The sequence below is a fragment of the Mercenaria mercenaria genome, chromosome 6 (assembly GCF_021730395.1).
Source record: "Mercenaria mercenaria strain notata chromosome 6, MADL_Memer_1, whole genome shotgun sequence".
In the NCBI taxonomy this organism is placed as follows: Eukaryota; Metazoa; Mollusca; class Bivalvia; order Venerida; family Veneridae; genus Mercenaria; species Mercenaria mercenaria.
Window position 1 is genome coordinate 25,010,197 of NC_069366.1, and position 21,452 is coordinate 25,031,648.

Here is a 21,452-nt window from a genome sequence, read left to right on the forward strand (position 1 = left end):
TAAGCGTCTCTTAGTTAGTATTAACTATCTTCCTTGGAATGACTAAATGCTGACCTAAACATCAATTATTAATAAATGTTGGCTTAATCTGAAACTGGCAAATCAAAAGAATTTTTTTCACATTACAAGTAACTTTTTAACTGCGAGAATATCCAAAGTGTTGAAGTTTTACTTCAACATCTGTCTGTCCCTTGGTATATGTTGTAACCACTTTATCAAAAAACCTATATTTACAAATCAGTCGTTTTTATTTAGATGCAACATGTTTTCAGAGATTGAAGAACTACAAAGAGAGACGACCACTGCCGAGAAATGTTGTACTGGAACAAATACAGTCGCTGGTTGCACTGCGTACCTTCACCAGTCTTTCTAGTTTGTAAGTCTTTTACTGCTGCAAAAATAACACAGTTCCCAAAGATAATTCGTAAAACAGTCAACAGCGTTAAGAAAGGTTTGTCCAGATTTAAAGTATAACATTTAACATCAATTTGTTTTGCAAGCTTCAAGCGCTTATTGTAATCATAACCAAAAAATTGATTTTGTTAAATTCTTATTTTCACCACACGTTTTATTACTTCCCTTCAAAAAAATGGGCTGAGCACTTAGAGTTGTCCTTGGTCATCATTCTTCTTATCCATCCCAAATTGCGTTTGCTTTAATCTCATGTTACCTCGGACCATTAACCCACAGTTGTTTTCAGCATGTGAAGTTGTGCACCTGGTGTTTTCACTTGCGTTTACAAGTCTGACCAGATTTATGGCCCTTGACTTAGTCAATGTAATCAGTGACAGGATTTAGGCACCAGTGTCTCTGATCACCATACTATTTAAATGTATGCTTGGATTTACTAGTTTTTAATTGTTTTGTGTGTTTTCCAACCAGAAATTTTCGATCTCCTCTCACTGTCACAGCTTGAAAAATAGTTTATATCTTACATGATGATGAAGTAATTATGTCTTCCCCATTTGGATGGAGATAAAAATGATAAATATTCGACGCTCAATTAAAGGGCGTAAGTGTAAATCATAGTTTTCGCAAATAAAAAAACTGTCTATGACTGAAAACGCCCTTCAATTTTAAGGGCTAAGTGGACTTTTCTGTACAACAATTAAGTGCAATAGCTCTCTATCCTGGTTTTGAAAACTTTCACTTACACCCTTTTATTAATATTGTGAATTTGGGCAACACATGCATTTGTGAAATATTTTTTTACAGAATTTATGCCCTTGGTTAGTATTTAAAAATGTATGATTCTAAAAGGTGTTACTAACATTACGCCCTCTTTAAATCTGGGGCGTCCAATATATGATTTACTCTGTCTGTGTGTCGTCGTCTGCACAAATCTCGCCTCTAGATTGAACAATTTCATCGATTTCGACCAAATTTTAACAAAATGTTTACCAAAACCCTCGGCTAAGTTCAAAATCACCCAGCATCAATATGCCCTGAATACGAATCACGTGGTCACCTTGTCACACTCTTAGTCGAACATTCTCATCTGATCTTCACCAAGGAACAAAATGTTGCCAATAAGTCCTCACAAAGTGAATAACTAGCCAAATCAGCCAGGCACTCAGAATTATGACCCTGGATTAACGAAAATCACCGTACACAGCCAGTGATCATACTGTGCATGTGACTCGATAACTATTCAATGATGGCGTTGTGGACATGCGCTTTCTGAAAGCAGTCTATGTAATGGTTTATACTATGTTATGTCAATACAATAACCCATCAAATGATTATTCATAATGCAAAAATCAAATCAATACTGTTAGGGTTTGCAAGATGTTAAGTAAAAGTATGTGTAATCATTCATTTTTGAAATAAGTTCATTGGCATTTATGGTTGATAATCATGAAATAATCCAAAACATTTATTTCATCTCCAAAATTTTGAATTCCATCCCACTAACCATTTTATACGAAACACGAATTCCTCTCAAAAATAAAAGATTTCTAAGTCATCGTTAATTAAGTAATCTTTACAAAGACCTTTGCCTAGTATCTAGAAAAACAAGGTATTAATACTAGCATGAAATGTTTGATTTCAGATGCTTGCCGCTATAACAGGTGTGAGTGACTACAATTGACTTGTCCAGAATACCAGAAGAGATGACTGAGAAGAATTACCACAATGAACTGTTAGATCAAAGGTCTAGTCGATTAATATGCCTTGAAAATATGATTCAAATACATCTAATGCATTACAGACAAATATGGGGCAAAAGTAGTCTCTTAACACAAACTTTCATGGTAAATGAGGATGTGAAACAATTTTAGTCTGTTTGTGGCCATATAACTATACTTGTTTGGTGCACTGTAAAACCGAATAAAAACTTAAACAAAGTTTCTATGCAACATGATTGTGTTATTACACACAAATGCAAAAAATAAGTGGGAAAGTGGTTTAAATTTTTTAGTTTTAAGAACCACAGGTATGCTTTCACCAGTTAATACGGTCCAATAAAACAGCAGGGTAACACTTAAACTTTAGTTTTACAAACAAAAGACAATATGTTATGACGTGTGTCGCCCAACTATTACGTAATATTTGTGTCCCATTAACTCTGAACCCATTGAAGGATTCTGAAACTAACAATGTTCACACAACGTGCAGAGCACATGTTTTTGGATAGCTACTTCAAGGACAGGCACTTGGGTACCAAGTCATATTTACTTTTTTCATGTCCGCCTGTTACCTTGAACTGCTTGAAGATATTAAAGAAATTGTCACAATGTTCACCACATGAAGACGACGTGCAGAGTGCATGTTTCGGAGGGCTCGCTTCAAACTCAAGGTCACACTTAGGGGTCAAAGTTCATACCTTTGGGCGTATATTGCTCCGCATTGCAGTGGTCTTGTTTTTAAGTAGAATATGACTGGTTTTGGTCTTTGAAAAGTAATATATGGGTGTTTTATGTAATCCAGTACTTAAGATGATGCCAACCACAAGCATAACATTTTTCACTTTATTTGGAAACATTCAGTTGTTTGTCCAGTGAGACAGATGTGACCACAAGAGCAGTGTAGGGAAAAATGGCCTTGACTCTTATCATGCTGGACACGATTGATTCTGCCTTTGCGACCAGTGTAGATCATGATCAGCCTGCACATCCATGCAGTCTGATCATGATCTGCACTGTTCGCCATTCAGTCAGTATCTTTTTGATAAGCACCCCTTTTAACAGTTAATGGTACTGTCCAAATTGAAAGATGGACAAGTTCATTATAGAAATATAGCAGGGTAAGGGTTAAAGAATCTTTGATCTGCTGGTTAAGTGTGCCAGGTATTTTTTAACTGGAAGAGTATGGCAATGACTGTAAAAATTATACAGTTTTGCTCAGTAGTTTCTTGTACAAAATAACTTGTGTTTTTTTGCAGGTAACATCAGAGTGTTCTGTCGTGTACGACCACTTATCAAGGAGGATGGTAACGGGCAGCAAGCAGAAAATATTGTCAGTTTAGACCATGATGATGACGGTGTTCTCTTTATAAACAGTAAAGGTAGAACACAGACTTTCGATGTGGATAAAGTGTTTGGTGAGCAGAGCTCACAGGATCAGGTATGTAAGATTGAAGAATTGCTATTCTTTATAAGCCAGTCTGCGTCCATGGTTGTGAAACTGATTTTGTGAACCAGTATCGGAATGCAAAATTTTCACCGGTTGTTTCGAGAGTGAGCTTGACCAATCAGAAGCTAGTGACTGGTTTCCAAACTAAGCTTTAAAACTGAGTGTTTTGTATAGGTCACATTTTCTGTACCCAGACAAGAAGAAATGTTCCACATGTCTAAAATAGGGTAGTTGCTCGTCTCTGTTAGATGGAGGACCAGTTTTTACTGTCGGGGAAATGTAGATACACTGCTAGATTGACAGTCTAATATATTATAACAGAAAACATAAATTGTAATCCAGAACAAAAAGAAAATCAGTGAGAAAATAAACCTTAAAAAATCGGTATACACATTTTTGCAGTAATTTTTCGCATGCTGTCATCCATTACAGTTTTTCCTTATATGACAGTTATTAGCAAAGGACCTGTAATAAGCAAATCTTACCAAAAAGAAATATGCAAAAAAGTGCATATTTTTATTTTCATAGTCTCATCTATATGTCTTATTTGTACAGCACATTATATACTCTTTCTTGTCTTTAAACTTTTAGGTATTTGAGGAAGTGAAGGCGTTGGTTACATCATGTATAGATGGTTACAATGTGTGTATCTTTGCCTATGGTCAGACAGGAAGTGGTAAAACTTATACAATGGAGGTAGGATATGTTTCTTCTCTCTACATCAAGATATTTTTATAGGTTTCGATAATCAGTGTGGCTGACCAGATTATGAATTTTAAGTAGGCCAACATTTCACAGTTTTTTTCAACATTGGCCCCATAAGGTACAGAACTAAATTATAACTTCAAAGGATGTTTAATAGTCAGTATGCCAAATGCCAGTTATCTGCCTAACCTCAACTTGCAGTATGCACAAAATATTTTTGCATAAAAGGTTCTATAACTAGGAGGCATTTTAATTACATTGTGGTTCAGACCTAGGACCAGTCAACCACCACTTGGCTGGCTAGCAGATTATGTTAGATGTCACTTGCTTTGTTTAGAATATAGTTATTAAAAAATTCATGCATGAGATATTTTTATGAACAACTTAACAAGTGGTCTTTCACTTCTTTATTAAAGATAACTGTGATTTTATTTCTGAAACTTGCTAATTTTCACACCTGCTGATACTACCAAATGGCTTCAAAACCACCAGAGGAATACGGAAAATTCTCTGGAAAATGCCCACCACCGCACCCCACGCACTTAAACCAATAGGGAGTAGGCAGATCTATGGACTGCGGGGTCCTGTGTTTGATCCTGGGGTGGGGTGTATGTTCTCCGTGATAAAAGACATGGTGTCTGACATCATTCGTCCTCCACCTCTGATTCATTGGGGGAAGTTGGCAGTTACTTGCGGAGAACTGGTTTGTACTGGTACAGAATTCAGGAACACTGGTTAGGTTAACTGCCGGCTGTTACATAACTAAAATACTGTTGAAAAACAGCGTGAAACCAGAAAGCAAACAAAAACAATTCTAAACTTCTGGAAAATATTTTATTGAGCAAAAATTGTATATTTTTGTTAAAGGTTAAGTAATTTATACTTTAACTAATATAGAATGAAAGTTAATGATGATAATGAAAACAATTAATGGCAGGGGACTGAAAGTAATCCTGGAATCAACCAGAGAGCCCTTGCTGAACTGTTTGAAGAGACTGCAGCCAGAGTGGACTGGGAGTTCACCATTACTGTCAGTGTTATAGAAATATATAACGAGATGATCAGGTAAGATTTTGAATTATTTTTTTTGTTGAGAAACTTATCTTGGATGTAATTACTGGACAATCGCCAACATTCATTTATATTAAATTTTGTTCAAAATGCAAATTTTATTATTTTTCTCTTTACTTAATCTCAATAATGAAGTATACTGGTGGGTTCAGTGTTAACTTTGCAGAAGGTCCCAATCACAGTGGACGTGTAACAAAATTTAAAAGTAGACTAGAGGCAGAGAATTTTTAAGATACAAACAGATAAATCATGGGTCTTAAATATTCAAAATATTCAAAAGTAAACTGGAAAAGGGGTATCATAATTTCTTTTAAAGGATTTTTTTTTTTAGTATAGGTATTCTACTTGTGCACAATTTTGAATATTTTTGTCCCAATGCTAGCCAGTAGATGAAGATTACGTATTAAGCATATTATATTTTATATTCAGCATATTGTAGTTGCATCTCTTGTAAGTTTAATTTTAATAAAGGAGGGTATTTGTTAATTGTTGCTTTAATTTGTTACCCAACTCTTTTGCCTATTGTTTATTTTGAATATTGTAGAGAAGTATGTAAAGATTTGCAATAAAGTATGTTTTAAACAAGTGGATTAAGATAAATGAAATTATGCTACAAAAGTAGGATAATAAATGTTATGGATTTAGCTATTTTGTAGTTGTTAGTGTTCATTGTAGAGATCTTCTTGGTGAGGATACAGCCTATAAGATGGAGGTGAAAATGAATCCTGATGGAGGATATCATATACCAGGATTGTGTTATGTGGCCGTACAATCTGTGGCAGATGTGAATGAGGTAATAAAAGTTTTTAGAGTAATCCAGTATAAGGGTCTTGGTCTAGTGGTGAATGTCAGCACTGTTAGATGGAGACTGAAAAAGTGGTTGGCTTGCAGGAAATAGTTTATTCTAAGAAGCAGGGTTCGAATTTAAGCTTGCATACTCGCGAAATGCTAGTGCAAATTTCAAACTGCGAAGTGAGATTTCAGACACCAGCATTTTTTTGCGAGTGAAATTTTTTGGCCGAATAATGTGCATTTCTAACGGTCGTCTCCATCTTACACTGTTCTTTCTTTAACAACTTGCGGTCATTGCAGCGCATTGTCATTTGCAGAACGAATTTCGGAGCACTTTTTCATCTTTCATCGTAAACGGAAGTTTACACTCGATACATGTCCCGTGCGCATGTCTTTTCAACTGCTGACAAGTACCTGCGCCAATTTTGATGAAGTTTACCGCATCTGGTGGGTTTTTTGGTAATCTATGATAAGTTACTATTTATATAGCGCAAATACGATTGGCTGGACTCGTCACGTGGATGTTTGTGTTAATGTTCTAATAAAGTGACAAGTCGCGGAAATTGCAAGTTGTTTTTTCATTCAGCAAGTTAAAAAAAATACCACTTGCGAAAAAATGCAAGTAGAAAATCTGGCTAAATTCGAACCCTGAGAAGGTGACGGCTAAGGCCCAAAACTAAAGGGTTGGGACTGTAACCTACAATTACAGACGGAAGAATACCAGTAATATCACTAAAACCCCATAGAAAAATGTAAATGGAAAAAACGTGCAACACGCGCTTGATAAAGGATTTAGTCTTGTTGGTTTGTATGAAGATTCTAACTGTGCATTTGCTGCAGCATCCATGAACAAACAGTTACTACTTTCATATGTGTTAATATATTTGTCCCAGCCTGCCAACTTAGCCTATTATGGAGAACTAAGATCTGTGAGTTGCGAGTTCAATTCCCAGGCGAGGTGCACTTTGTTCATGACAATTTGATGAAAAACGTGTCTGAAAGCATTCAGCCTTCAACTCTTATTCATGTTGAGGAGTTGGGAGTTATTTGCGGAGAAGTTGTGAATACAAGGACAAAATCCAGGAACACTGGTTAAGTTAAATGTCCACAGTTACATAATAACTGAAATACTATTGAAAATTGACGCTAAACCCAAAACAAACAAAAGAAGCTAATATGAGCCGCGCCATGAGAAAACCAACATAGTGGTTTTGCGACCAGCATGGATCCAGACCAGCCTGCGCATCCGCGCAGTCTGGTCAGGATCCATGCTGTTTGCTTTCAAAGCCTATAGCAGTTACAGAAACCGTCAGCGAACAGCATGGATGTCACAAACCCACTATGTTGATTATCTCATGGCGCAGCTCATATATTGTTTCTGTGTATAGTGTTTCAGATTAGGTCAGCAGAATCGTGCCACTGCTGCCACAAACATGAACGAGCATTCTTCACGATCTCACGCACTTCTCAGTGTCACTGTGATAGGATTCAATAAAACCACTGCTGCTAAAACTACAGGTATATAATACTTCTATATTCTGTTCACTTACTTGAAAAAATGCCATCCAGCTCTTAAGAATTTATCGTTTTTGTACCTGTTAATAATGTTGTAGAGAGCTGAGAAGGATGTTGCATATGGATAATGTGTAGATTTGCTTTTGTCTTTTCATCATATAGAAATTTCACGTCCTTTTAGTGCGATCTAATTCCTAGGGAAATGCTTGTCAAAATTCCCTGTTTTGTATCGGTTTTGAAAATATTTGATCCTTCGACTTCCATGTTTAATAGTCAAGCTACATTTTATGATAGTGCAAAATTTCTGTAAAAAGAATATTTGAAACTTAAAATATTACTTACTATCCAAGTCTACACCTGGAGAAACATTCCCCTTAACTCTGATTTGAATTTTGACAAAGTTATGCCCGTTTTTAACTTAGAATTTTTTTGGTTAAAGTTTTATAAAGTTTTTACTGGCAAAGCTCTAATTCAGAGTCAAGCACTGAGAAAAGCCGAGCATTGTTGAATTAATGAAAATGTACCTTATGTATTTCAGGAAAGTTAAACCTTGTTGATCTGGCTGGGTCAGAGAGAGTTAGCAAGTCTAAGGCAGATGGTACTCGACTGAAGGAAGCTCAGTGTATCAACAAATCTCTATCTTCACTAGGGGATGTAATCTTTGCTTTAAGATCCAAGCAGAGTTACATCCCTTACAGGAACTCTAAGTTGACCTATCTTTTACAAGATTCACTGGGTAATTTATACTGATTTATCTCTATTATTAAAATTATTAGAATGCATTGTAGGTATAGTAAAGGATTTTGAGTGATAAAAACAACAGTGTTAAGAAAGGTTAAAGTTGGTGCCAGTCAATTTTGGTTTCATTTGATAAATAATAATAAATTAATCAGCTGATAAAATGTTTAAAAAGCCACTTTTAATATGAAAGTAAAAAAACATATATTTACAACAAGTTGTCATGGTAAGGAAATACTGTTTCTGTTTTTGTCCCTGACAGGAGAAGTTTTGTAAAAAGCTTTATTTGGGAACTTGTCTTTATGGTGTTAAATACATTGGTGAACATTAAAATGATTTGAGCCGTGCCATGAGAAAACCAACATAGTGGGTTTGCGACCAGCATGGATCCAGACCAGCCTGCGCATCCACACAGTCTGGTCAGGATCCATGTTGTTCACTTTTAAAGCCTACTACAATTAGAGAAACCGTTAGCGAACAGCATGGATCCTGACCAGACTGCGCGGATGCGCAGGCTGGTCTGGATCCATGCTGGTCGCAAAGCCAGTTTGTTGGTTTTCTCATGGCGCGGCGCATTTATCTTTTGTTTTAATTGGGTGTCATACAAAAATGTCACTATGAAAAAGAAAAATACTGACATACCCACATTCATTCAGATGGACTCTTGTTTTAAGACTTCCCTTCGAAAAGTTGAAAATGCTGAATTTCAGGAGGGGACAGCAAAACACTGATGATTACCCAGATTGCCCCAGTTAGAAAGAATGAAGGGGAAACAATTTGTTCTCTAAATTTCGCCCAGCGTGTGAGGAATGTGGAACTCGGTGCTGCCACAAGGAAATTAGAGAATGGAGATGGGACAGAGGTAATTTCTGACTGGCTTGCTCGGCTTTCACTGTTGCACTTTCTTATTACTTTAACTGTGGGCACTTTGAATGATTTAATTAAATTAAAAACATAATTTATTTTAATTACAAAATGCAGCTTCTATGCATGTGTATTTTGGGCGAGTACATACCATGCATTGGCACAGTCATTTCCTTTGCAACAGCTTGTGGGATATGCTAAATGAGCAGAACACAAAACCACCAACATAGTAAGTTTTCTGTCGGTTATTAGTACAGATTGAACTGATTTATCAGAATAAACTGGTAAAGGGCACATTTTAATGGTCTGCTGGCTATTACTGAACTGCAATTTAAATACATCTATGCTATAAAAAAGGGCATAGATGTTTAGGGTCTAAAAGTAAAATATGTTTGCCCTGGACTACTGAGGGGACCTTTCACTGTTTATTATACTTACCACTAGAATAATAAGTATTAGTTAACTGATTCATATTTCACTCTTCATTGTTTCATTTCACTGATTTGGTAACATGTACTGATAATTTGATTGTTTTGTTCTCGTATTCTAACATGTTAAGCTATTGGCCATTTAAAGTAATCTGCAACTCTTTTCTGCTTCAAGTAATATGCAGCTTTTATCTGTTGCAAAAGATCTGCAACTTTTATCTGTTTAAATGCATATCGGTCAAAAGAATGAATAAGAAAAGTCTAATAACAGATGTAGGCGTATATTTAAAAAAAAAATTGCATGAATGACAGAGGTAATTAAATGTACAAAACTTTGTAGAGACTTGTGTTTAGTTCTCAGTCTTGAGCAACTGCAAATTTATCTGTCTGTTTATAAGAAAACATTTTATCCTTCAAACTCACCCGCTTAGCTCAAAAGGGAGAGCAGGGATTGTGGGGTTGTGAGTTTGATCCCAGGACGAGGCACATGTTTTCGGTGATGACATCATCTATCTTGACTTCTGATTCATGTTGGAAAGTTGGCAAATACTTGTGAAGAAAAGCTTTGTGCTGGTACAGAATCCAGGAACACTCATAAGGATTACTGCCTGCCGTTACATAATTGAAATACTGTTGAAAAATGGCATTAAACCCAAAACAAACAAAAATTATCCTTCAAAGAAAAACCAGTTGGGAAAGATTTGGTCAGGGTAAAAGCGTTTCTACTAATCAGGAGCTTGAGACAAAGTTTCCTATGATAATTTGAAGCAACCAGAACCAGTTAAATTGATTCTCTTTTATTTTTTCTCGTAATTTGACTCTGCATACTGCAATACCTATCATTTCTACAGAATTACTTACAATGGCCATGCATAATAAAGTTTTGTTTATTTAGATCTAATAAATTATTAATGATCACCTCCGTGTTTACACTAGGCGTTTCAGACACCACGTCGTGGAGTAAGATAATCAGCATCATGATCATCTCCTTTGTCATCAGCATTGTTATCATCAGTAAGGATCTTTTTTTTATATCATTTTTCACTTGTAGTTACAGTAACAATTAGTTTAGCAGGTCACCAATCTGATTGTCTTTTTCTCTGACAGTATGTTTCAGAATCATTTGAAATATCAAAAATTTTAACATAATTCACTCTCAGGAGTCAGGACTTGCACTGAAATATTTCAGTTCTTTCTGAGCTCACCTGAACCACAGGTTCAGGTGAGCTATTAGTATAGGTGGATAGTCTGTCAGCCATTGTCCACAGTTTACATAAACATCTTCATCTCTGAAATTATTGGTCATATTTACCTCAAACTTGGCCTGCAGTATCCTGGCAAGGTCCTCTCTTAAATGTATTCAGTTCCTTTTGACCCTTTTTATGGACTACTAGAGTTAAAAAAGAAAAACCTTTATACAACTTCTTCTCATGAACCCCTTGAAGGGTCTTCACTAAACTTGGTTTGTAGCACCATTATAAGGTCCACTCCCAAACTTTTTTTCAAATGGTTCCACATGACCCTTTTTATGGGCTGTTAGAGCTAGAAATGGAGATACCTTGAAACATTGTTCTCATGAATGAACTGTCCAATGGATCTTCATCAGACTTGGTATGTACTATTGTTGTAAGGTCCTTGCCTAAGTTTGTTCAAATGAGGGCACTTTTATTGGCCACTGTTGCTAAAAATAGGTATATATCTAAATGACATCTTCTCATGGACCTCTTAGAGATCTTCATCAAACTGTAGCATCATTATTAAGTCCTCTCTTTTTTTTTTCCAAATGTTGGAACTTAGCTGCTTTTCAGGACCACTAGAGCTAAAACTAGAAATAACTTTATACAACTTATTCTTGTGAAGTGCTTAAAAGTTTATGGATACATTAAACTTTGTCTTTAGTATTAATTTTGTATAAAATCCTGTATTAAATTTCTTTAAATGGGGGCACTTTGCCCCTTGACACTAGAGCTGAAAATAGAAATATCTTTAAATTACTACTTCCCTTGAACTGTTCTGCAGATCTTCATTAAACTAGGTCCCTAACATCCTTGTAAGGTGCTCTCAGCAAGATGTTCAAATTCAGACATTTGACCCATTTTGTGTGGGTTTTTAGCCTGTCTATTCAAAGAATAGTCTAGCTATTCTACTCACCCTGGCGTCGGCGTCACACCTTGGTTAAAGTTTTGCATGCAAGTACATACAGCTATCATTTAAAGGCATATAGCTTTGAAACTTATTTTTTCTTTTTCTAGGTCAATTACCAACCTCACTGGGTCAAATTCCATAACTCTGACATGTATTTTGAGCAAATTATGCCCCCTTTTGGACTTTGAAAATCCTGGTTAAAGTTTTACATGCAAGTTACTATCTCCAAAACTAATGCAGATATTGAATTAAAACGTCACATATGTCTTCAGGGTTATAAAACTAGTTGATAGCATCAAGTCCCGTAACTCTGACCTGCATTTTGGCCAAATTATGCCCCCTTTAGGACTTAGAAAATCCTGGTTGAAGTTTTGCGTGCAAGTACATACAGCTATTACTTAAAGGCATAATTATATTTTTGAAACTTATTTTTGATTTTTCTAGATCAATTACCAACCTGACTGGGTTAAGTCCCATAACTCTGACATGTATATTGGACTAATTATGCCCCCTTTAAGACTTAGAAAATTCCGGTTAAAGTTTTGCGTGCAAGTTACTATCTGCAGAACAAATGCAGATATTAAATTGAAACTTCACATGTGCCTTCAGGGTTATCAAACTAGTTGTTTGCATCGAGTCAAATTATGCCCCCTTTTGAACATAAATTTATTTTATTTATTTTGTTGGGTTTAACGTCGCACCGACACAATTTGAACATTAAACTTCTGGTTAAAGTTTTGCAGGTTACTATCTCCAAAACTAATGCAGATACTGGATTGAAACTCTATAGATATTTTAACATTTAGGGTAACATTTTCCTGCTTCTGGGACAATAATTCAAATAGTCGAGCATTGGCTGTCTTATGGACAGCTCTTGTTTTTAGCTCACCTGAGCCAAAGGCTCATGGTGAGCTTTTGTGACCGCTCAATGTCCGTTGTCACTCAGTCATGCGACGTCTGTCCGTCAACAATTTCTGAAATAATCTTCTTGAAAACCACTGGGCAGAATTACACCAAATTTCACAGGAATGATCCTTGGGTGGCCCCTTTTCAAAATTATTCAAAGAATTGAATTCCATGCAGAACTCTGGTTGCCATGGCAACCGAAAGGAAAAACTTTAAAAATCTTCTTGTCCAAAACTGTAAGGGGTAGAGCCTTGATATTTGGCATGTGACATCATCTAATGGTCCTCTATGAAGATTGTTCAAATTGTGCCCCTTGGGTGAAAAGAGGCCCCACCCCTGGGGTCACAAGTTTTACATAGACTTATATAGGAAAAAACTTTAAAAATCGTCTTGTCTAAAACCACAAGACCTAGGCCTTTGATATTTGGTATGTAGCATTGCCTTGTGGTCCTCTACCAAAAGTGTTCAAATTATAACCCTGGGATGAAAAGAGGCCCAGCCCCGGGGGGTCTCAAGTTTTACATAGACTTATAGGAAAATTTTTTTAAAAATCTTCTTGCCTTAAACTGCAAGGCCTAGGAAAAGAGACCCTGCCCTGGGGGTCCCAAATTTAACATAGACTTATATTGTAGAGATAGGCCCTAAAATTTTCAATGATAATATTACATTAAATAAAGTCTAGAAAGTAATTTCCAAGTCCTTGAAATAACCAAAAATGATTTCACAAATGTGGAGTTTATGATAGTTTTGTTATTATCAATGACAGAAGTTTTAATTTTTAATTTAAAGCTGTGATCCACAAAGAATGACAACTCTTGCCTTAGACTAGTACTTATAAATAGAGATCTATTAGTTTACTTCCCTTGCAATTACACAATTGAGTGGAAAATGAAAACTGTTTTATACACAATATCATACTTTTTTGCACAACAAAATCATTAAGGATTTATTCATTTGTGTTTGATTTACCCCTCAAGACATGGTTCCTATGATTCTGTCAACTTACATATGGTAAAAAATTAACTTTTAACAAGCCAATAATAAAACGAAGTACCAGTAGGTAAATTATAGTGCAGATAATACAGTTTTGCTTGTATCAAAATGTCACAATAGATCCACTTTTTGTAATACAGAACACCTGGTAGGATTAGTAAAGGTGCAATTATATTGATCTCTATTTCCTATGCCTATATATTGGGAGAAAAAAAAAATCTTCTTGTCTGAAAATTCAAGGCTTGGGCATTTGATATGTAGCATTGCCTAGTGGATTTCTAACAAGATTGTTCAAATTATGCCCCAGGGGTGGAAAGAGTCTCCGCCCTGGGAGTCACGTCATATGAGTTATATAGGAATAAATATTTAAAAAATTATCAGATCATATTTCCTAGACTGTTTAATTATAATTACCTGACCACAAGCGATTAGGGGTCACTTGACTGTAACCTTGATATTCTGACCTACTTTCTTGTTTTTTTAAGATACAGGCTTGAAATTTGGATGACATGTACAGTTTTGCACACCAATCTTAAAACTAACTTTCAATGACCATGAATGTGACCTACTGACCTACTTCCTAATATTTTAGCATCAGTGTGCCATTTTAAACATGTAGCTCATATTACTCAGGTGAGAGATTCAGGGTCATCATGACCCTCTGGTTATACAAAACATAGTTGTTACCATACATATATTCAAGGTCAAGTAGTCTATGATCAGGTGAGCGACTTGGGGTCACTATGTCCCTCTTGTTTTCTGTATTAGTGTGAAAATCTGTTGTGTGAATTGTTTTTTAGTTTTCAAAGTTATTTGGCAATACAGGGTCATTATTACCTCTTTTTTACATAAAATTTTCACGTAAGTCCTTGTTATTTTTGCAGGAAAGCTGTGTTGACGTGAAGGTAATTTCACGCTGCTTTTCAGTATATTCTTTTGCATTCTGTATTTTTAGTTTTGAAAGAGTTTACTATTGCATGATAGCTAGTTTCATTTTGATTTGAATGTTTTTATAGTGCCATTGTTCACTGCCTTGTGTTTTGCCTTTGCTCTGGTTTGATATTTGCTTAAATATCTTGAAAGTGTATTAGATTTTGAGAAGGGTAGTTTGAAGGTTTTGTTTTTTTGTTTTTTTTAATGTGATAAATGCGAAATTTATTCGGAAAAAAAAATGTCGGCCATGATATTTTTGTAAAATTTCTTAAAGTACATGTAATTACACTCTTCAAAAAGAGTAGTCATACTTTGAGAAATACTTTAAATTGTTATTATTCATGAGGGTCAATTTTTCTGTTTGCCTCAACCCATGAAATTAATTCACAATTCATTCATTCATATTCTTTTCAAAAGATGAAATCAAAAACTTTTAAGTCCCCGCCTCCCCACTCCCACACACTGAAATAGTTGTTTTGGTCAAAATCAGTGCCTACGAAATAAAATTATTTCACAGAACTATATTGAAAGACGAGTGCCTTAAATTGTATAAAACTTTTGATTGAATCAACAAGGTTTAAAATTTCTGAATGATATGCTATGACTATGTTCTTTAAACTTAATTAATACAAATTTGGATAACTTTCTAACTAAGACACCATAATTTGTTTAAAAAAATTCCATCACTGTAGCTGAGGATATTACAACACCTTTACCTTTTTTTTCTTTGAAATGATATTTAAGTATGTTGCAGGAAGTTGCACTGATTGGAAATTTCCTGCTGACATCATTTTGTATTGATGGAATGGTGTTTTAGACATTTCTTTGTCTTTTCAGAATGATCCTTCCTCACCAGCGAGAACATATTCCACGCCACAGAGAATGAATATGGTCAACAAATCAAGTACACCTTCCTCTTCATTGGGTATGAAATCAAGCACACCTTCAAGTCTTGCAAATAAAGCCAGTACCCCGTCGTCTAGTTCAAAACTTACACCTGTGAGACAGGCCAGGAAGAAATGATCTCTAAAGGACAAAAACTGCTTCAAGAAAACTTATGTGAATTTCCTTGAATGCTGCCAGATCTTGAAAGAACTAGAAATATGTATCCTGATTTGGTATTTTCGCTTGTAAACTGAAGGAACATTAGTCATAGACAGTGAGCGTTATATTAAGAAAGTTTATTATTCATTCAAGGAGGAACAATATACACTACTGCTGAGTATGAGAAAGAGAATGGATTCCAATAGTTTTATTCAGACTGTAACTAACCCAGATTTTTTACAAAAGTAGTTTGAAAAAAAAATGCAGTGCAAAAGAATCATTTCTACTCTATAAAGGATGTATTAGATAATGTTAGAAGTGTAGTTCTTGCATAAGGCTATACACCTTTGTAAATTCATGCATGTTTTGTGAATGATAACAGACTGTTATTTTTGAATATTTGTGCATGAATTAATGATTTCAACTGCTGACACATGTGTTCTGAATAAAACAAAAAGAAATACATTTAGTGCATTTAGTGTACATTTGCCCATGCTCTTAATCATATCTTAAAGTAAAGTGTGATGTATTATGGTACCTGCCTAAAGTGAGTATTGTGATTTCTGAACAATGCTGTATCTTTGCTTCAAATCCTGAAGGTTATCCAAAATATGCAGTACGAGGGCTGTTCAAAAATAACGTAGACATTTTCTCTAGCTTTTATATACTTCAATAAAACAAAACAAAAAATATACAAGGGTGATTCGCAATTTCTCTGCCCACTGCACTGCAGATTTGACGTAATTCTGCTCATACAGTCAGGAGTTATGCCACTTTGTAAATAATCACATACACGAACCCGGCGCACGGTGATCATATATTAACAATGTCGTGCATTCATCGAGATGCTTTCATTAGGTTTGCATTATTCAGTATTTGTAAATTTCTTTTATTAATTTTGATGGACAACACCTTAATCATAATGAGTTTAGAATACTGAAAAGTATGAACACTTATGCCAAGCATCTCAGACAGGGTGCTAAACGTGGTACTATTACTACTAATCTTTATCCAAGGCGTCATACTTTGACGTTAACGCGGACTCACGGATTTTTTGTTTTCTCCCTTCACCTCCGCTGTCTTTAAGCAAGAATGGGACATTTGCGAATCATTATCAAGACACAGATGACCGGACATTGTTGTGGCGTCTGATTCATGATTAGTTTATGAATTTCAGTTGCTTTTCGCCTGATTATCTATGCGAGTCGATGACGACATAACATTATAAACAGTGATACTCTCTTAGTTTAAATGTTGTTTACTTTCGCCTCCTGCGTCTGAATGATGCCATACTTTTAGTGCATGTCGCCCTGGCGTTTTGCTGCATTTTGACATATTTTCTGGCAAACAAGTCTTCTATCAGTGCGAATATTAGCGATAAAATTCAAACGATGACAGATGAAAAAGCGACTGCGCCGGTAATACATAGCTATGGTAATTAAAACGTTCCACGTGCTTCGTCTATCAGCAGATATTTTACAAAAAATGTATGACCAATAGGAGAAAGATTGCAAGTTACAATATTATATTTCACATCGCGCTTTACACAGTATACGTCTTCTGACACCAAAAGTCTACGTTATTTTTGAATCGTACTTGTATATGCCAGAAGTTTAAAGAACAGGATCCGGACTAAGTAAGGCTTAGATAGCTAAAGATTTCTGAGGAAACTTTTACAGTTATGACAGTCAGAAAAGCAACATGTTTGTCAAGTTATTTTAAAGCCAGCCTACAGTGGAAGAGATTTTCAAAATTTCTGTGTAGGGTGAACCTTTATCAAGCAGCCAGCCATACGAACTGACACAATTATGCTTCTAGTCAGCTTTGGATGTAAGCTGAGGAGCCAGTGGCTGATAACCAGATACAGACAACTCTAGACACAGGTTTTACTGTACAATATAGCCTTACCTAGGAAAACAAGGTTCCCTACTGTTTGCTTTTTAGCTCAACTATTTGAAGAATATGGAGAGCTATTGGACTCACCCATGCGTCGGCGTCCTGATTTGCTTTCATTTTTATACGCTCGTCTCTGAAAGAGCAGGGTGTATTATGTGAACACCCGTGGTGGGCGGTGTCCAAAGCATGTCCACTCTCCAAGTCGAACAGATTTCATCCGATCTGCACCAAACTTGCTGACAATGTTTGTGAGCATAATATCTCGGCCAAAATGATAACCAGCTAAATCGTGCCAGGCACTCTTGGATTATGGCCCGTCGCCTTATAATCTGACTGTGTCAGTGTGACGTAAAAACAATAAAAGCCGTTTAATCCCCATCCCATTTGTATCCTTGCTTTGCCGGTAAGTAGTAAAAAAACTATTGCCCGAAGTCGAAGGGCCAGTTTATTACATATCAAATATAATATTTTCAATTTTATTTTTGTTGGTGGGGGGGGGGGGGGGGTCTCTTTTTTCTGTTTTTTTTTTTTTTTTTACTTTTTAGGCCGGTAAACATGCATTGAAAATAGCCGGTACAATAGCACACAGTTTGGACTAGTGATTTATGTACTGAGGGGTCGTGTAATGGTGAATCGTGTTAAGATAATATGTATCGGAAAATATAACATTTATTGATTATGATTGGTTCCAACAGTGATAAAGATGTCATCAGTTACTACATTTATAATTTAAGTTATGCCCAGCTTCTTAAAGTCAGCTCACCGATTAACAGTCACGCAGACTGCATAGGTGAGTGTAACGGGCGCCTTTGACACGTGACAGAGCTATCTGAGTAGGTTTAATAAATATGACACCAAGATGATATGATATTAAACATGCTTAAAAATCGATCGCAAGCGAAACAAAAATCGCTCAAAGACTTAAAAGGGGAATGAAAATGTATCGCCGCCATAATGATTTCAGGAGCTTTTTGATCATGATTTATACAGAAATGAACTCCACCATGGCCGGTCCCAAGTCCGGATGAGAAAGGAGGAGGGTTGGGCGTAGGGCTAGCGACTCTACCCTGTAAAAACTCAATTTGTTACGGAAACGGCTACAAGGAATATAACTTCAACCGGTAGAGGGAGTGAAACAGGCCAGACATCTGGACGTTTGACGGTTCACAACCCGATAGTGGATCTCCTGACACCAAAACGTCACATACGAGTTGGATGTTGGAATGTGCGGACACTTTATCAAGCTGGAAGGCTAGCACAAGCAGTAAATGAGATGAAACGATATAACATATCACTGTTGGGCATGAGTGAAGTCAGGTGGACAGGAACTGGGAAGCAGAGACTGAACTCAGGAGAAGTCGTTATATGGTCAGGGCGAAAGGATAACATCCATCATGAAGGGGTAGCTCTTATCATTGACCAAAAGTTTGCCAACACTGTTCTAGAGTGGAAACCTATCAGTGAACGCCTACTATATGTGAGACTCAACTCCAGATACACAAAGGTCTCCATTGTAGTTGCTTATGCACCAATTGACAACGCAGAGGAGGAAGCAAAGGACAATTTCTACAGCTCACTACAGGCAGTACTAGATGACATCCCAAGGCATAATGTCACACTACTGATGGGCGATTTTAATGCAAGAGTTGGACAGAACAACTATAACAGGAGGAGAGTAATGGGTCAGCATGCCATGGGCGACCTTACCAACAATGGCGAAAGGCTCGTCAGTTTGTGCGAGGAGAATGACTTTGTCATAGGGGGCACCCTTTTTGCACACAAGACCATCCACAAGTTGACTTGGACATCACCAGATGGAAATACCAAAAGCCAGATAGATCACATCATGATCAACAGTAAGTGGAAGCACTCTCTACAGGATGTGCGAGTAATGCGCCATGCCGATGTTGGTAGTGACCATAATCTTGTCATAGCAAAGATTACTCTCAAGCTGAGGAAAGCTAAGGTCGGGATAAGTAGAAGCAAGCGATTTGATGTTACCAAACTCAGAAACCGAAACGTCAGAGAAAAATTTAACGTCACGCTCAGAAACCGATTCAGCATCCTCCAAGATGAAACAGCTCTCACTATTGACCAATTCAACAAGACCATGAATGATGCTGCAGCAGAAGTCATAGGCTACAGGAGATGTGCCAAGGCTGAATGGATATCTGAGGACACATGGTCGTCCATAGAACAGAGGAAACAACTGAAGAAAAACCTCCTAGATGCCAAGTCACCAAGGTTGAAAGAGAGGGCAGCCACTTTATACAGGGAAAAAGATAGGGAAGTGAAGACATCAGCGAGAAGAGATAAGCGCCGATACACAGAGCAACTTGCTGAAGATGCACAGATAGCTGCTGAACGCGGAGATATGAAGACCATCTATCAGATCACTAAGAAGCTTAGAGGTGATCACGGTCCCAATCAAGATCTCCCAGTGAAAGCAGAAGACGGCTCATCAATAACGGAGGAAGTGGCAAAACTCGAGAGATGGAGAGAGCATTTTGAAAAGATATAAAACCGACCGGATCCACCAATACTTGCTGACATTGGTGAGGCAGAAACAGACCTGGAGATAGACATGGGCCTCATCACACTGAATGAAGTGACAAGTGCCATCCAGAGACTGAAGAATGGTAAAGCCCCAGGAGAGGATGGTGTATGTGCTGAGATGTTAAAAACAGAGGAGCAGGAAACACCTCGAATACTGCAGCATATCCTTCAAGACATATGGGATAAAGAGGATATTCCAAGTGACTGGAAGAAGGGAGTCATTGTTAAGCTGCCCAAGAAAGGTGACCTTGGAGACTGCAACAATTGGCGAGGCATTACACTACTCTCTCTTACCAGCAAGGTCTTCAGCCGCATCATATTGCAGCGCATCACAGTTGCGGTAGATAATATACTACGCCAGGAACAGGCCGGTTTTAGAAAGGGAAGATCTTGCATTGATCACATCTTTGTTTTACGACAGATTCTAGAACAGTCACAGGAATGGAACAGCATACTCTATGCTGTCTTTGTTGACTTCGAGAAGGCTTTCGACAGTCTACACCGTGAATCACTCTGGAAGATCCTTCGTCACTATGGCATCCCAAAGAAACTGGTTAATATAATCCAGTCCCTCTACGAAAATTTTGAATGCAGAGTGATACATGACAACAAGCTCACTGAGCCTTTCAAAGTGAACACCGGAGTGAAGCAGGGATGCATATTGTCACCTGTACTCTTCTCCCTGGCAATCGATTGGATCATGAGGAACGTTACACAGGGAAGAAGACAGGGTCTACAATGGACATTGACCTCAGTCCTGGAGGACCTGGACTATGCAGATGACCTTGGACTATTAGCTAATAGACATCCAGACATCCAGCAGAAGACAGAGTGCCTCAGTACTACAGCAAGCAAAATAGGACTGAAGATAAATGCCAAAAAGACACAGGTCTTAAGGATAAACTCAAACAATAACAATCCAGTCATGATCAACGGAAGACCTTTAGAGGATGTTGAAGAGTTCAGTTACTTGGGTAGCAAAGTAACCACATCTGGGGACTGCGACAAAGAAGTCAACACCAGGATCAGCAAAGCAAACCAAGCATTTGCAATGCTGTTGCCAGTTTGGAGATCCACAGGATTAAACATCCAAACCAAGATTAGGATTTTCAACAGCAACGTCCTCAGTGTCCTCCTGTATGGATCAGAGTGCTGGAAGACCTCTTTTGCCATTGAACATAAACTCGAAGTCTTCCAAAACAAGTCCCTACGGCGTATTCTGAAGATCTTTTGGCCTAACACCATCTCAAATGAAGAACTGCGCAACAGAACAGGGATGCACACAATTCT

General features: G+C 37.0%; 2 protein-coding genes across 2 annotated transcripts in view; both read left to right on the forward strand.

Annotated features, from left to right (window-relative positions):
• Positions 1–16,184, forward strand: part of LOC123550618 (kinesin-like protein KIFC3) — a 59,524-nt gene extending 43,340 nt beyond the window's left edge. Inside the window, exons 14-23 of the mRNA XM_053546715.1 lie at positions 273–372; positions 3,386–3,567; positions 4,168–4,272; positions 5,219–5,346; positions 6,028–6,145; positions 7,533–7,662; positions 8,198–8,395; positions 9,108–9,259; positions 14,618–14,638; positions 15,504–16,184. Coding sequence (XP_053402690.1) covers positions 273–372; positions 3,386–3,567; positions 4,168–4,272; positions 5,219–5,346; positions 6,028–6,145; positions 7,533–7,662; positions 8,198–8,395; positions 9,108–9,259; positions 14,618–14,638; positions 15,504–15,689 — 1,320 coding nt within the window. The 3' untranslated portion in view covers positions 15,690–16,184. The remainder of the gene's footprint in view (positions 1–272; positions 373–3,385; positions 3,568–4,167; positions 4,273–5,218; positions 5,347–6,027; positions 6,146–7,532; positions 7,663–8,197; positions 8,396–9,107; positions 9,260–14,617; positions 14,639–15,503) is intronic.
• A 2,695-nt stretch (positions 16,185–18,879) lies between these two features.
• On the forward strand, positions 18,880–20,127 carry LOC128557999 (craniofacial development protein 2-like). The gene has a single exon (XM_053546716.1). It carries the CDS (start codon positions 18,880–18,882, stop codon positions 20,125–20,127), a length of 1,248 nt encoding a protein of 415 aa, XP_053402691.1.
• Positions 20,128–21,452: the final 1,325 nt, after the last annotated feature.

Bases quoted from the DNA above. Each gene is read 5' to 3' on its own strand.
- LOC128557999 (XM_053546716.1), top strand. From the start codon at position 18,880: ATGAAACGATATAACATATCACTGTTGGGCATGAGTGAAGTCAGGTGG.